The 11,886-nt window shown below is 37.7% G+C and overlaps 3 protein-coding genes across 4 annotated transcripts; all 3 read right to left on the reverse strand.

Moving 5' to 3' along the window:
• Positions 1-1,088: 1,088 nt before the first annotated feature.
• On the reverse strand, positions 1,089-3,448 carry LOC137745330 (cytochrome c oxidase assembly factor HCC1-like). The gene is made up of 7 exons (XM_068485274.2): positions 3,181-3,448; positions 2,808-2,993; positions 2,623-2,713; positions 1,962-2,174; positions 1,715-1,804; positions 1,479-1,611; positions 1,089-1,380 (listed from the first exon to the last, which is right to left on the reverse strand). Exons 1-7 carry the CDS (start codon positions 3,313-3,315, stop codon positions 1,272-1,274), a joined length of 957 nt encoding a protein of 318 aa, XP_068341375.2. The 5' UTR covers positions 3,316-3,448; the 3' UTR covers positions 1,089-1,271.
• A 683-nt stretch (positions 3,449-4,131) lies between these two features.
• Positions 4,132-6,741, reverse strand: LOC137745603 (uncharacterized). Of its 2 annotated transcripts, XM_068485579.2 has the most exons (5): positions 6,588-6,741; positions 6,365-6,463; positions 4,917-4,978; positions 4,759-4,820; positions 4,132-4,658 (listed from the first exon to the last, which is right to left on the reverse strand). In XM_068485579.2, exons 2-5 carry the CDS (start codon positions 6,442-6,444, stop codon positions 4,638-4,640), a joined length of 225 nt encoding a protein of 74 aa, XP_068341680.1. In that variant the 5' UTR covers positions 6,445-6,463; positions 6,588-6,741; the 3' UTR covers positions 4,132-4,637. The 2 variants fall into 2 exon arrangements, with proteins under 2 accessions (XP_068341680.1, XP_088536959.1); XM_088680833.1 differs by lacking the exon at positions 6,588-6,741 and having other exon boundaries at positions 6,365-6,581.
• Positions 6,742-8,057: 1,316 nt separating this feature from the next.
• On the reverse strand, positions 8,058-10,514 carry LOC137744186 (protein trichome birefringence-like 3). The gene is made up of 6 exons (XM_068484050.2): positions 10,102-10,514; positions 9,777-10,017; positions 9,318-9,489; positions 9,026-9,225; positions 8,609-8,767; positions 8,058-8,501 (listed from the first exon to the last, which is right to left on the reverse strand). Exons 1-6 carry the CDS (start codon positions 10,292-10,294, stop codon positions 8,168-8,170), a joined length of 1,299 nt encoding a protein of 432 aa, XP_068340151.2. The 5' UTR covers positions 10,295-10,514; the 3' UTR covers positions 8,058-8,167.
• Between the last annotated feature and the right edge of the window lie 1,372 nt (positions 10,515-11,886).

Consider the following 11,886-nt stretch of genomic DNA (forward strand, 5'->3'; position numbering starts at 1 on the left):
GCTTATGCTTAGGATGAACGGATGAACACTTTCTTCAAGAGCCGTCGGGGCTTGATCTTGAAAGAGGATTTAACGAAGAACGAAGAGAGCTTTCTTGATCCTTCGGAATTCTTGGGAATTTGGATGGTTGGAAGCTTTGGAGTTTCAAAGCTTCAAGGATTTGGGGAATTCTCTTCTAATTTTGGAGTAGAGAAATGTATTTGTGAATTCCTTGATGCTTGATACCTTGATGGAGAAGCCTATTTATAGGCTTTGAGAATGAATGACCACCACAAAATATTTTTTTCCTTTCCAAGCACCATTGCCTAATTTTCCCACTTAATGCAATATTGAAATTGAAGTGGTGTAACTTATGGCCTAATTTCCCACTTAATACCATTTTAAACTTGAAGTGGTGTAACTTATGGCCTAATTTCCCACTTAACACCATTTTAAACTTGAAATGTGTATGCTTTGTCATTGCCCAAATGAGAAAAACTTGCTTTGATCCGTAATGGATTGAAGTGTGCTTGCCTTGTCATTGCCCAACATGAGAAGAAAAACTTGTTTTGATCCTCAATGGATTGAAATGTGCTTACCTTGTCATTGCCCAAATTGAGAAGAAAAAAACTTGTTTAATCCTTCAAGGGTATTTCTTCCTATTTTGTTGAATCACACGCCATGTGTACAATTTATACAACACGTGGCGTATGCCATGTATGCCTTGACACGTCAAAACTTTAATGCATTGGTGAACATTTGTTTTATTGAAATTTCGATGTCTACAGCAGCATTCAACACCATGAACAACCAAGTCTGAATGGCTTCATGGTTGAGAAATCGAAGACGAAAAACGGACCCGAGGTTGTTTCGTGAACAGCATTGTCGAATTCGTTGGTAACCCAATTGCAGCGGGAACATCTTTCATAAAACTGAACACTCAACCAGTTTGGTGGCCAACGAGCAGCTTAACCAACCAAACTAACATTTCATTAGTTAGGAACTGACCAATAAAAGCAATACAAGTGTACATATAAAATGATGCCACTTGGCAGAATCCTACCCCAGCAGGCCTGGATGGGCAAGGACCCTCTTTCTGCATAGTAAAATTGTAAACCAACTAGACATGTAAAATTTGAAATTCAAACAAATTTACTCAGTACATTCTCACAACTTAGATAATGGCAACTACCAAAACAAGCAAAACGAGGATCGAGCTATCGCCTCATAACGTAAATTTGAAAAGTAACCATAGAAAATTATTCAATTGGGGTGAAGGGAAAACTATTTTGCTATTTTTTGTACTGCTTTATCTCTTTCGTTATACCTTCAGCAAGTGAGTCAACATCGTTGTTCTTTCCGAAAAATTTCACAAATTCCATCTCGGGGCTCATCAAGTACCTGCACAAAATAATCATTGATTTCAATATTGGAATGACACAAACAACTATTTTTCGACTTCCACTCAAGAAAGTAGAACATAATGATTGAATACATACATGACTATGGAATGGTCCACAAGATAATCTGAGTCTTCTTCTGTTGTCTTCATATAGTACACACGATATGCACGAGCAATACTCCGTATCTCATCAGGGTTACCAGTTAAGCCAATCAGCTTTGGATGAAACTCTGAGACAGTTGAGAAAACATATCAGATAAGAAGAACTTACACTATGTGATGAATGGTCATTCTTAATATATCTATGGTGCACACTTAAATCTTGAGAAGTACCTTTCACATATTCACGGACTTGCTCGACGGTATCCCTCTCAGGATCAACAGATATGAACAGGGGCACTATCTCAATCCCTGCATCTTTCTCTGCACACACGCAACAGACCATAAAAAATCTCAGCATCACATGCTTGAGATACAGAGGATCAAAGCTAAAGGTCATGCCTATTGAAATTCTATGATCTGCACTATCGGCGAGACAAGAGAAAAAAAAGGTTGACCCTCGTAAAAAAGTAAGACTTACTTAATTTATCAACCGCAGCAGCTAGCTTTACTAGCTCATCTGGGCAGATATCAGGGCAGTGAGTGAAACCAAAGTACATCAAAGTCCAATTCCCCAAAAAATCTTTTTCAGTTACTCGCTTCCCATCATGGTTGATAAGATTGAATGGACCCCCAATAGCAGCTTTTCCCACAGATGGTCCTTGCTTTACTTCCTTGGATGCCTTAAATATTTCTGCAGCAAAACATTGTCAATTAATAGAAACAAAATTTATATTACAGGGAAGTAAAAATGAGAAAAATCAGATATCGAGCCTACGAGAAGAAGCAAGAAGCAATGAATTGATACATAATAATGACATTTTACTCTACTTTGAATGCAAACTGGACATAAACATTCGAAATGAAGAAGAATACAATGAGATATACTCAATCAAAAAGGCAACAGGTGACATGGACGCGCTTAATCATGTATTGCGTGCCTAATAGCCGTATGAGTACTTATCACTGACTTAAATCAACATTAAGCACCTTATAAACCTGCAACTTGATGATGGGTATCCGTTATGCATCAAATACAACACGGGCAAGATCAAAGAGCACCGCTAACAAAGTTGCAGACCCACGAATTGAAGTCCAACATACAAAACTCACATACAATTCAACTCACCATAGTAGTCTACCTTCAATATGTTGTCTCTTTTCCTTGTCGTAATGGAGTATAATTCCGGCTCCAGTCGCCACCAGCAGCAGAAAACTCAACCACGAAACAGGCTGCAAAATCGCCCACAAAATCAAACGAAATTACAATCACATTTCCACCTCCAAACATCTAAGAAAAATCGTTATACGGCATCGTATAGATTACCCCTCCACGAATAGATTTTCCGGCATTACTACTCTCATGTGATTCCCCAGATTTGTTCCCTTCACCAGAGTCACCAGATTTACCAGAATTTGCACTTTCCGAGGTTTTGGGTTCAGGGTTTCCTTGATTTTCCGCCGTAGTAATGGGTGTCGTTGAAAAAAAAGATCTTTGATAAATCGCCAACGACTGCAATTCAAGCAGATACCAGAAAAAATATATTAAATAAGAACAAAAAACAGAAAATGAAGTAAGCTCGAGGTGTTTGGATGCAGAGAAACAAAAGGAGAACAAAGAATGCGAAGCTTGAATATTTGCTTGATTTTTCTCTAGAGGCAGACGGAGTATTAGCAGAAAAGAGTTGAAGGAGACGAACCTGTCCGAGGAGTGGAAGATGCCGATTTTGGAGAGAGTTGGCGAGCGGTGGCGGTGGATTCGGCAACCCGGATCGGATCACTGAGCGGTTGACGTGGCGGAGATGGTTAACGGTCCTGGAAATGATGGACGCCATGGATGGTGGACTGGAGAGAAAGCTAAACCCTTTTCGGTTTTCTGGTGAAGAAAGCTAAAACCCCTTCTCGGTTTTCTTATCAGATTTGCAATGGCGTTTGGAGGTTTATATCTGTAACAGTGAGAATGGCCCAAAACCAAAATATTTTGATGGGCTTTATGTTTTTTGTAGAGGAGTTAGTACCCGTTTGGGACTAGCTTGTTTAGTATCGCTTTTGTTAAAAGTGCTCATTAGAACATGCTGAAGTAATTGTGCTTTTTAAGGTTTTCGTCACACTTTACATGGTCCGTCTGAAAGTTTGACGCTTAAAAAAAAAACTCATGCTCAAAGGCTCTTTCGGTAACACTTCTAATAGAAGCACGTGGAAAGTTTTAGCCAAAAGGCCCTAAAAAGTACTTAAAATGCTCATTAAAATAAACACACGACTATTTTTGTAGAATCCGGATCCTCTTTGTAAGGATTCCGAGAATACATGAATCATGTCCGTTCATCGTACATTATACAGTTAATTTTTGTCAAATACTGTTTGTGCTTAATTGTAAATAAAAATATTTAAAATAATTTCTGCCTGCACGATGTACAATGAACGGACATGATTTACGATCTTCAAAATCTTCACCAAAAAATGCGGAGAGAATCCTGTTGGGTTTTTTTCTTTCAACCGAGCACTGTGAACACTTTTTGCCAATATGGTCGAAAGCACCTTTACTAATATGAATGCACCTTAACTGTTTTAAAATGCATTTCCACGTACGCCCTTGGGCATTCCCCATTAGATCGAAAAATGTAAATGTGACCAATAAATTGAACCAACACTTGTGTAACAATAGTTTATAAATATAAAACTTAGGTTACCTGATTCCTATACATAAATATAACTATCACACTCACTCAAACAATTGTGAAAGATCTTAGAAGGGCTTTCTAAAGCACCTGGCATATGCTCTAATATTTAAAGAGACGGGAAACTGTCCCATTTCTAACCACACTGATACTATCCCAACAATTGCCAAGTACAGATTTTTATCACAAAATGCCTCACCTATTGCTAGGTGTAGAGATTTATCGCAAAATGTGTCGGTGTTACTAGAAGTAAAACCATTCTCATATACTGTATTTTGTTTTCTCAATGCACTGGGACTTATATTCAACAAGTGGTTGGCAGAAAGCGTTTGTCGTCCCATAAAAAGCATTCAAATGCAAATCTTAAAAACTTAAAATTTGGCTCCACTCTTGAAGGCAGTGGAGAAAGAAAGGAATATGATTCCATATGTACACACATGTTTGGAAAACCAGGCCAACGACCGCTCAGGTATCACCCTTCATCGACCATCTTTGAAAGACTGCAGCCAGGAAAAACAAAAGCAGATGCCATCAGACGCTAAATAACATATGTTTTCAACGATTCGGAGTGAACAATTATTTCAAGGAAAAGAAGCTCACATCTTCCATGTTCTTCGAGAAATCCTTCATCTGCTCAGCAAGCTGTTCCTTCTTCTTTGCAGCTGCATAACCAAAACCAATTTATAACACCCTCAGCATGATATACTCAAAGGTGCAGTACGCCAAACAAAATCGTTTAAGTACAAAGTAAACGTTACCAATATTTTGAATATCTTCAATCCTCTTCGATGTTTTCACAGCAAACCTTTGGAATGCACGGCTGAAAAACCAGAAAACTTCTAAGTTTGGTATAAATAATCGTCACAGGTAAAAACTACAGTCTGTGACTATTATAAACAACATGCAAACAATTTTTGTATGCAAGGACATGGAAGTTAGCAATGATCCCAATGACAGATAGTCATCGCTCCTAGTAATGTAAATGAAGAAGCTCTTGTGTAAAAAAGTTAAGTCATGAATTAAGGACCAAATAACCGGTCCACCATAGAGGGCAATAGAAATGGAGAAAACTAGAACATCGAGAGAGAGATAAAAAAACACGTAGCGTAGGACCCAATTTTACTCATCCAAATAATGCAGAACATAATTTTCAAGAACATAGAAAAAGATCTCAGCTCTTTGGTTTGTTAATTTCGCAGTCATCTCTAAAATCATTACAAGCCCACGCAGAGTCATCATTAGGCATAACACGATAAACGTGGGCGAAGCAGGAATACATTCATGGTTGAGCTAATTAACTACGGTCTATGTATGAACATTTCTCTTACAAAGGGACATACGTACATGCATAACATGAGTATAATTCATCAGACAAAACTACAGTCATTGGAATTTGGCATCGGAAGATCAAGACAATTTCGCTACAAAAGAGCAATTTATTGAGGAAGCAAATCATCTTGAAGGCCAAAAAAATGAAGCTTTATTTAACAAATTGCGAAATCATTTAGAAAAAAACTTCAGGGTCCAATCAATTCAAACCAATATACGTCACCAGGCGTAAATAGCATCTCCACATCAATGTGCATAATGCATCAAACCATAAAGTAAAACACCAAGAAGAGAACGTTAAAACAGTAGAATCCTTCCCTACAACACCACCAAGAAATATGGCAAAATATTCTCAACCCTACAAAGCTGCAATGAACTAAATGTTAAACTGCAGGCGAAACAAATCGAAGGCTTTGTGAGCTTATTTCGCTTCTGGGAGCATACCGATCAGAAATCTATCAGTTCCGACATCTTATTGAGAAGCTTCACCCACTACCTCAATAGTCACCAGCACGCGAAAATAAAACCGATACCAAAAAACAAAAGTTCCCACCCCCAAAAACAAAAGATTCCCACCCCAAAAAACAAAAGATTCCCACCCCACAACGCACATAACATATTAGAGAAAATTGAAATATAACAATAAGAACCGTTCTTTGGCGGCGAAAATTTCCTCAAAGCATCCAAAGCCGTAGCACCATAAAATGTTGGCGCCACAGCTGATAAACAAAATCGAAGCTTTGAGCTAATTTTGCTTCAAGGGAACGAGCCAATCGGGAACGGAGATGTCCGTGTGGCCAGAGAATGAAGCTTTCAACAAATCAACAATCCGACAATCAAAGCTAATCATATAGGATCAAAGGGATCGAGAAATCACCTATTGGCGAGGCTATCGACCAGAAGCTCATTGACGAGGTACGACACGACTCTGTTCATGAAGTTCCCACCGCCCGCCATGGCCGTATGCTCTAGTCACCTGATTAAATAGAGAGCAAATTCGCACTCGATTCAGAAAAAAGAGGCGCGAGAGATTTGACTAAACCCTAAAGCCCTAATGTGATTGGAGACTGAGAAAACCCTAATTTTTTGGGAAGTTTTACCTGAACAGCGTTGGCGATCAGACGTTCGCGCAGCTTCTCGATCTCCCAGAGAGAAGAATCTTCGATTATACGGACCTTAGGCCCACTGGGCTAAATTCATACGGACCCTTTAGAGACGAGTCGTACTTTGAGTTAACTATAAACGTGGTAGATTAAAAAGGAAGATCTTAAATTTTAATCCGACCATTCTCAATTCATTTCCTTCTCGCTCATTTAGAAATAGGTAAACATGTCATAGTTGTATTAATTAAGCAACTTTTCGAGTTTAAATACGGTTGAACTTAAATTCATTTTTAAGGCGAATTTTGTGACAAAACAAGTGTTTTGTCAGCGAAAAAATACATGTATGTTATACTAGAGTATCGCAATGGTCATAATACAAGTCAACCACATACTATTGTGTGTAGTCAAACTCATCTTGTACATACGATGCCTGACATGGTGATCATGTTACTTCACATGACTAAAACTTAAGAAATTGTACTTGTACGTGAGTTGTTTGGAAGCTTCAACCAATACGTGAAGGATCGTGTGTATAACAAATAATAAATATCTAAGTGCTCATTTAGATGTAATTTTAAAATAATTGAAAACATTTTTTATAAAATTAATTTTGGATTCCAAAACACTTAAATGATTTTTTAGGAAGCATTTAAAATACTTTTTTCAGAATTCACTTAAATTTTTACTAAAAATTAGTTTGAAAAAACATTTTGACCAAAAACGATTTCCATCATATTAAGAAAGGACACCAAAGCAACAACACTACTCGAATATGCAGCCGCCATCTCTCTCTCAATAATCTTGGCGAAACAAATTAACAAAACCTGATGAAGTGTAGTGTAAAACGCACTTCTCCAATAGCTTGTTGATGAAGCCACAAAATACTAAGCCGAAAACAGCCCCATAAACTTTTTTGGCATGGCTAGTTAACAGTCACGGATCACTTTCTGTCAAATAAATCATTGAGTGTGACTTTAATGTTATCCATTTAACGTTGCAACTGTTTTAATTATTAAATTTGATTTCCATAGTTGTTTAAGATCTTCTATTTTCAATCTCAACTATTTATTTTTAATATTATTCAGTGTTACGCAGTAGTGAAAAAAAAATAAAGCAAAGAATAGGCATCAACTTTCTGGACAAGATGAGTCAAAGACACAAATACCAGTTTGAATGCAAATAGTCAACATGTAACAGTTGTATACAACTTTCACAACATTGATCATGTGACGAGCACGCGAGGAGCGAAGGTGATTGTATTAGGATCAATAATTTTTCTTGCATCTCACATGTTTGATGGTGTGTATTTGGATGACTGTTTTGTATATTTTACCAATTTTCACTGTGTAATGTTGTGAAACATGATTTGCAGGGCAATTCACCATGGTAAATCAGCCAGGATAATTACCATGATCTAGTTTCTTGGATGATTGGAATTTGCCAAAACAAAAACTAAGAACATACAAGTTGCTTCAGCAGCTGTTGCTGTACTAATTCAATTCAATTCAATTAAAAAAATAAAATGAAACAAGAATCTTGAACAGAAATCCGAAACGTGTTACTTTCGATTCTTATCACTATAAATGTGCCACAAAAATTTGATTCCATGTGTCCGGAACTCCAGGAAGGCACCAATGTATGCAATCTGAATTGTGCAGCACATCAGCCTTTTGCTCATCAGTTAGTACTTGGCCTCCGGTTTCGGTGTAAACTTTTGTGTGAGCATCAACTCTGTAATTTGACATCTGCGTTACATTGAGTACTGAAACCGGAAATTTCATTTTGTTTATTACTTCGGACACCACACGCATGATCTTCTTGTCCGAACCAGTTCCCCAGAATCCCTTTTTCATGTATGGCTTTGTTTCGTTGAAGCATCTCATCCCATCTGGATTTTCCCAGTCTGCGCTTCTGCAGAATTAGAGATTTAACTTGTTACTCAAGTCATTAGTAAAAACATACTCTGCATAATTTTTATCTTGTGTTTAATCATAGCAAGTTGTGTATGGGAGAGATACCTCATGTGTGTAGGGGACATAGTAGTGAAAAAAACACGGGTCTTGTTCGGATTCACATTTGTGTCGACCCAGTTAGCCCATGTCTTCAATGCTATTCTGTAGGCAGCCGGTGCTTCCAATTCTTCGTACCCTTCTTCTCCGTTTGGAAACGAGCCCCAGCTGTGTTCAATTACACATTGTTGCTCAGATTGATCAATCTTAAACCAAAAAGAAAATGCCGATACTCCATTGGCAAAGTTAAATTTCTTAGAAAACAAAATATGCACAAATAGAACCGGTTATGAACTTTTAATCAGAATAGAACCCGGAAATATAAAGACCGTTTGTTTGGTTCCTCTTCATTTTAATGTCTCTACGGTTCTACTTCTGTTATAAGTTTTTAACTGGCTCTATTTATACATATTCCTCTAAACTTACTATGATTTGATCGTGTAGCCGCTCATCCACCAAACGTAAGTGTTGAACACAAGGATATCAACTCCTGTCCAGTATTTGGCATGCTTGGCAACTGAATCCACTTTTAGTATCCTTTCCTTTGGATTTCCGATTATATGTTCATCAGAATTGGAATCAACGAGAAATGGAGCCCAGTAGAATTCAATACTTGCATTATACTCCTGAAGTTGGAAAGATTTTGATTAGCTTCAAGCCTTCAATTGTTTCCTTTAATCGTCGTTTCAAATGAGCGAAAACTAAGAACTATACGTACCTTGGCTCTGAAGACTGTGTGAGAGTGCCCGCGTCGTATGGACTTTTGGTCCTCTGGTATGATGGATTCAACCATACAGACTAGAGATTGCCATTGACCTCTTTGCAAAGAATCCCCAACAAAAAGTAGCCTCTTTCCGCTAAGTTTCTTAAGAACAACTTCTGGATCAAATCTACATACAAAGTTGTAAGAAATTAACTGTTTAGAAAAACAGAACCTCATGCAGCACGTATTTAAATTAATCCATGAAGATTGCGTATGCCTCTGTATAAACTAGCATATTATCAGTACTCCAAAATAGTCATCTTGCACTCATCCTTCCTTTGTTTTTGTAACTTCGGAAGATGTAAGATGATTTTTTTCGGAGTGCAGATAACAGCTCCCAATAAATATATCAACATTCTAGCTTGCATAATAAACTGCATAGATGTGTTTTGACATGCATTGTAAGTTACCAACCTTGGCAATGTGCAATCTTGGATCTGCCATTGCCAGTAGCGATAGCCAGAATCCGGACGTCCATTCTTGACACACGAAACTTGCCTATCAAGATACGGGCAACTTCTATCCGAGTAAAGAGGCTTGATCGAACGGTTGAACACCCACTTTCCATTTTCAATGCTGCACTCCTCAGGGTCAAACTCAAACCTATCATCTAATATGGTATCCCTCAACTTATCCAGTGTAGCATTTCTATTTTCTGTTAGACAGTGATTGGTGACCACAAAACATCAATTAGGAAAATTTTAGTTGGAAAAAAAAATCAGTAGTTAATTGGACTTACTATTTTTCGAAGTGGCATTGGTTTTGGAACATGATTTAACTTTGAAAAAAGGGTTGGAGGAAAGAATGATGCCAATCCGTTCGGTGTAGAGGAGACTGATGAAGGCGATAGCGCAGACCATGATAATTGGAAAATGTAGCTTTCCGCGAAACACTTTCATTGCGCCAGATGCAGTCGATGGAGGGAAGCTCATGGCTGTGGAGAGGGTGGAGTGCTAGAGAAAGGTTTTGAAGGGAGGATTATATGAAAGGGTGTGTGGGCAAACAGAATGATGAGGACGTGTTTTATTTTTGGGGAATCTTTTGGGTTTTTGAGTAGGAGTGAAGCTAAAGGAATGGATTATTTAAAGGAGAAGGTTTAGGGGTGAGTTGCAAGGCTAACATCTTGGGTTCCTTTTCTGTCCTCTGCATATACATATAGTGGGGAGCTGGCCATGGCCCTATATGATGATCATCCAACAACTGTTTTATTGCTAAAGTAGCTCAGAATCTTTCATTAGGTGAGAAAAAAGCTACTGCTATTTTTATAGATAGGGTAACAAAGAAGGGAGGTTCTCTCTCTTTTGACTTCTTTGGCTATCTGGTAGGATTCATCCATCATATATATATATATATATATGTGTGTGTGTGTGTGTGTGTGTGTGTGTGTGTGTGTATCATATATGTGTGTACGTATTTGACTAGGAGCCGTCTGTTTATAATCGGACTATAGGTATATACTCGGTAAAATCCGATTAAGGGGACAAACCTTTCACCAACGTAGATTCCTGTTAAGGAGAGATTCTAGGGTTCAACCCAGTGGCGGAGGCCATATCATAGCTGAGGAGGCCATGACAACCTCGAGTCTACATGTAGTTCCGCCACTGATTCAACCGATTGTGTGTCATTTTATTAATATTCATCACGCTAAACACAATAAAGAAATAATGCTAATATAATATACATACTCGGTTACATGTTGAAATCTCGGTTTCAACTTATAAAATCTCACTATTAGACTAACTACTTAGCTTGAACTGTATAAAGTATATGTCTCTCTGTTGGTTCCAGTAATCAATCAGCGGCCAATATTTCATTTTCAGGTTGTTAAAGGTGTATTGATTGAATGATGAGAGAGCATGTTGAGGTAGAGTATTGTACTGAATTTTCGATGTAGCAGCAGTATATCAGTACCACGTATCTGCTTGTGCACATCATGATCATTGTCAATGAAAGCCACTAAAAACTTTTGGTCTCAAAAACAAGACTCGAGAAGTTTACTTATATTTAGAATGTCATGATATTATTATTCTAAGTCAACAACAAAACTCGAGAAGTTTACTTATATTTTGGAAGCCTCAATGATTTTATTTTAAATCAATTACGTATTGTGAGTACGTTTTAACTTTTTTGCATAGTCATGTGTGACTGATTTGTAACACTGTTGCAAAAACATGTGGAGGAAAAGCTTTATGCAGTTGTTATAGACATGGTAACTAGGATTAATGTGGATGAACAGGTACAGTTCTGAGATTTTGACCTAGATATGGAAAAGTCTGAATTAGCAAATCTGGCAGAACAGGTTCATGAAATTTGGGGTGATGGTGGTATGATGCTGTTGGCGTGGAAAATTAATCCAACCTAACATTGACATCATCGTCCACTGCAACAAAAATCATCCCATGTCAATGATTGCTTAGCATTAATTTAGGTTTGAAGTTAGCTGCAATTTTACTCCAGATTTCATTTATTTAAGCGATGATCAACTTGTAAAGTCCATCATTATAAATACCACCAGGATCATCTT

The sequence above is a fragment of the Pyrus communis genome, chromosome 12 (assembly GCF_041283825.1).
Source record: "Pyrus communis isolate YQ-2024b chromosome 12, ASM4128382v1, whole genome shotgun sequence".
Classification (NCBI taxonomy): Eukaryota; Viridiplantae; Streptophyta; class Magnoliopsida; order Rosales; family Rosaceae; genus Pyrus; species Pyrus communis.

What these genes read in the sequence shown, in the direction of transcription:
- LOC137745330 (XM_068485274.2), bottom strand. Translation starts at nt 3,315, where the DNA reads ATGGCGTCCATCATTTCCAGGACCGTTAACCATCTCCGCCACGTCAAC. An exon ending in GAAAATCTATTCGTGGAGGG is followed by an intron (nt 2,714 to 2,807) that starts GTAATCTATACG and finishes GCGATTTTGCAG; the next exon opens with CCTGTTTCGTGGTTGAGTTT. An exon ending in GTGGACCATTCCATAGTCAT is followed by an intron (nt 1,381 to 1,478) that starts GTATGTATTCAA and finishes TATTTTGTGCAG; the next exon opens with GTACTTGATGAGCCCCGAGA.
- LOC137745603 (XM_068485579.2), bottom strand. Translation starts at nt 6,444, where the DNA reads ATGGCGGGCGGTGGGAACTTCATGAACAGAGTCGTGTCGTACCTCGTC. An exon ending in GTCGATAGCCTCGCCAATAG is followed by an intron (nt 4,979 to 6,364) that starts GTGATTTCTCGA and finishes CTGGTTTTTCAG; the next exon opens with CCGTGCATTCCAAAGGTTTG. An exon ending in TGAAGATATTCAAAATATTG is followed by an intron (nt 4,821 to 4,916) that starts GTAACGTTTACT and finishes TTGGTTATGCAG; the next exon opens with CTGCAAAGAAGAAGGAACAG.
- LOC137744186 (XM_068484050.2), bottom strand. Translation starts at nt 10,294, where the DNA reads ATGAGCTTCCCTCCATCGACTGCATCTGGCGCAATGAAAGTGTTTCGC. An exon ending in CAAGATTGCACATTGCCAAG is followed by an intron (nt 9,490 to 9,776) that starts GTTGGTAACTTA and finishes CTTTGTATGTAG; the next exon opens with ATTTGATCCAGAAGTTGTTC. An exon ending in ACACAGTCTTCAGAGCCAAG is followed by an intron (nt 9,226 to 9,317) that starts GTACGTATAGTT and finishes TTCCAACTTCAG; the next exon opens with GAGTATAATGCAAGTATTGA.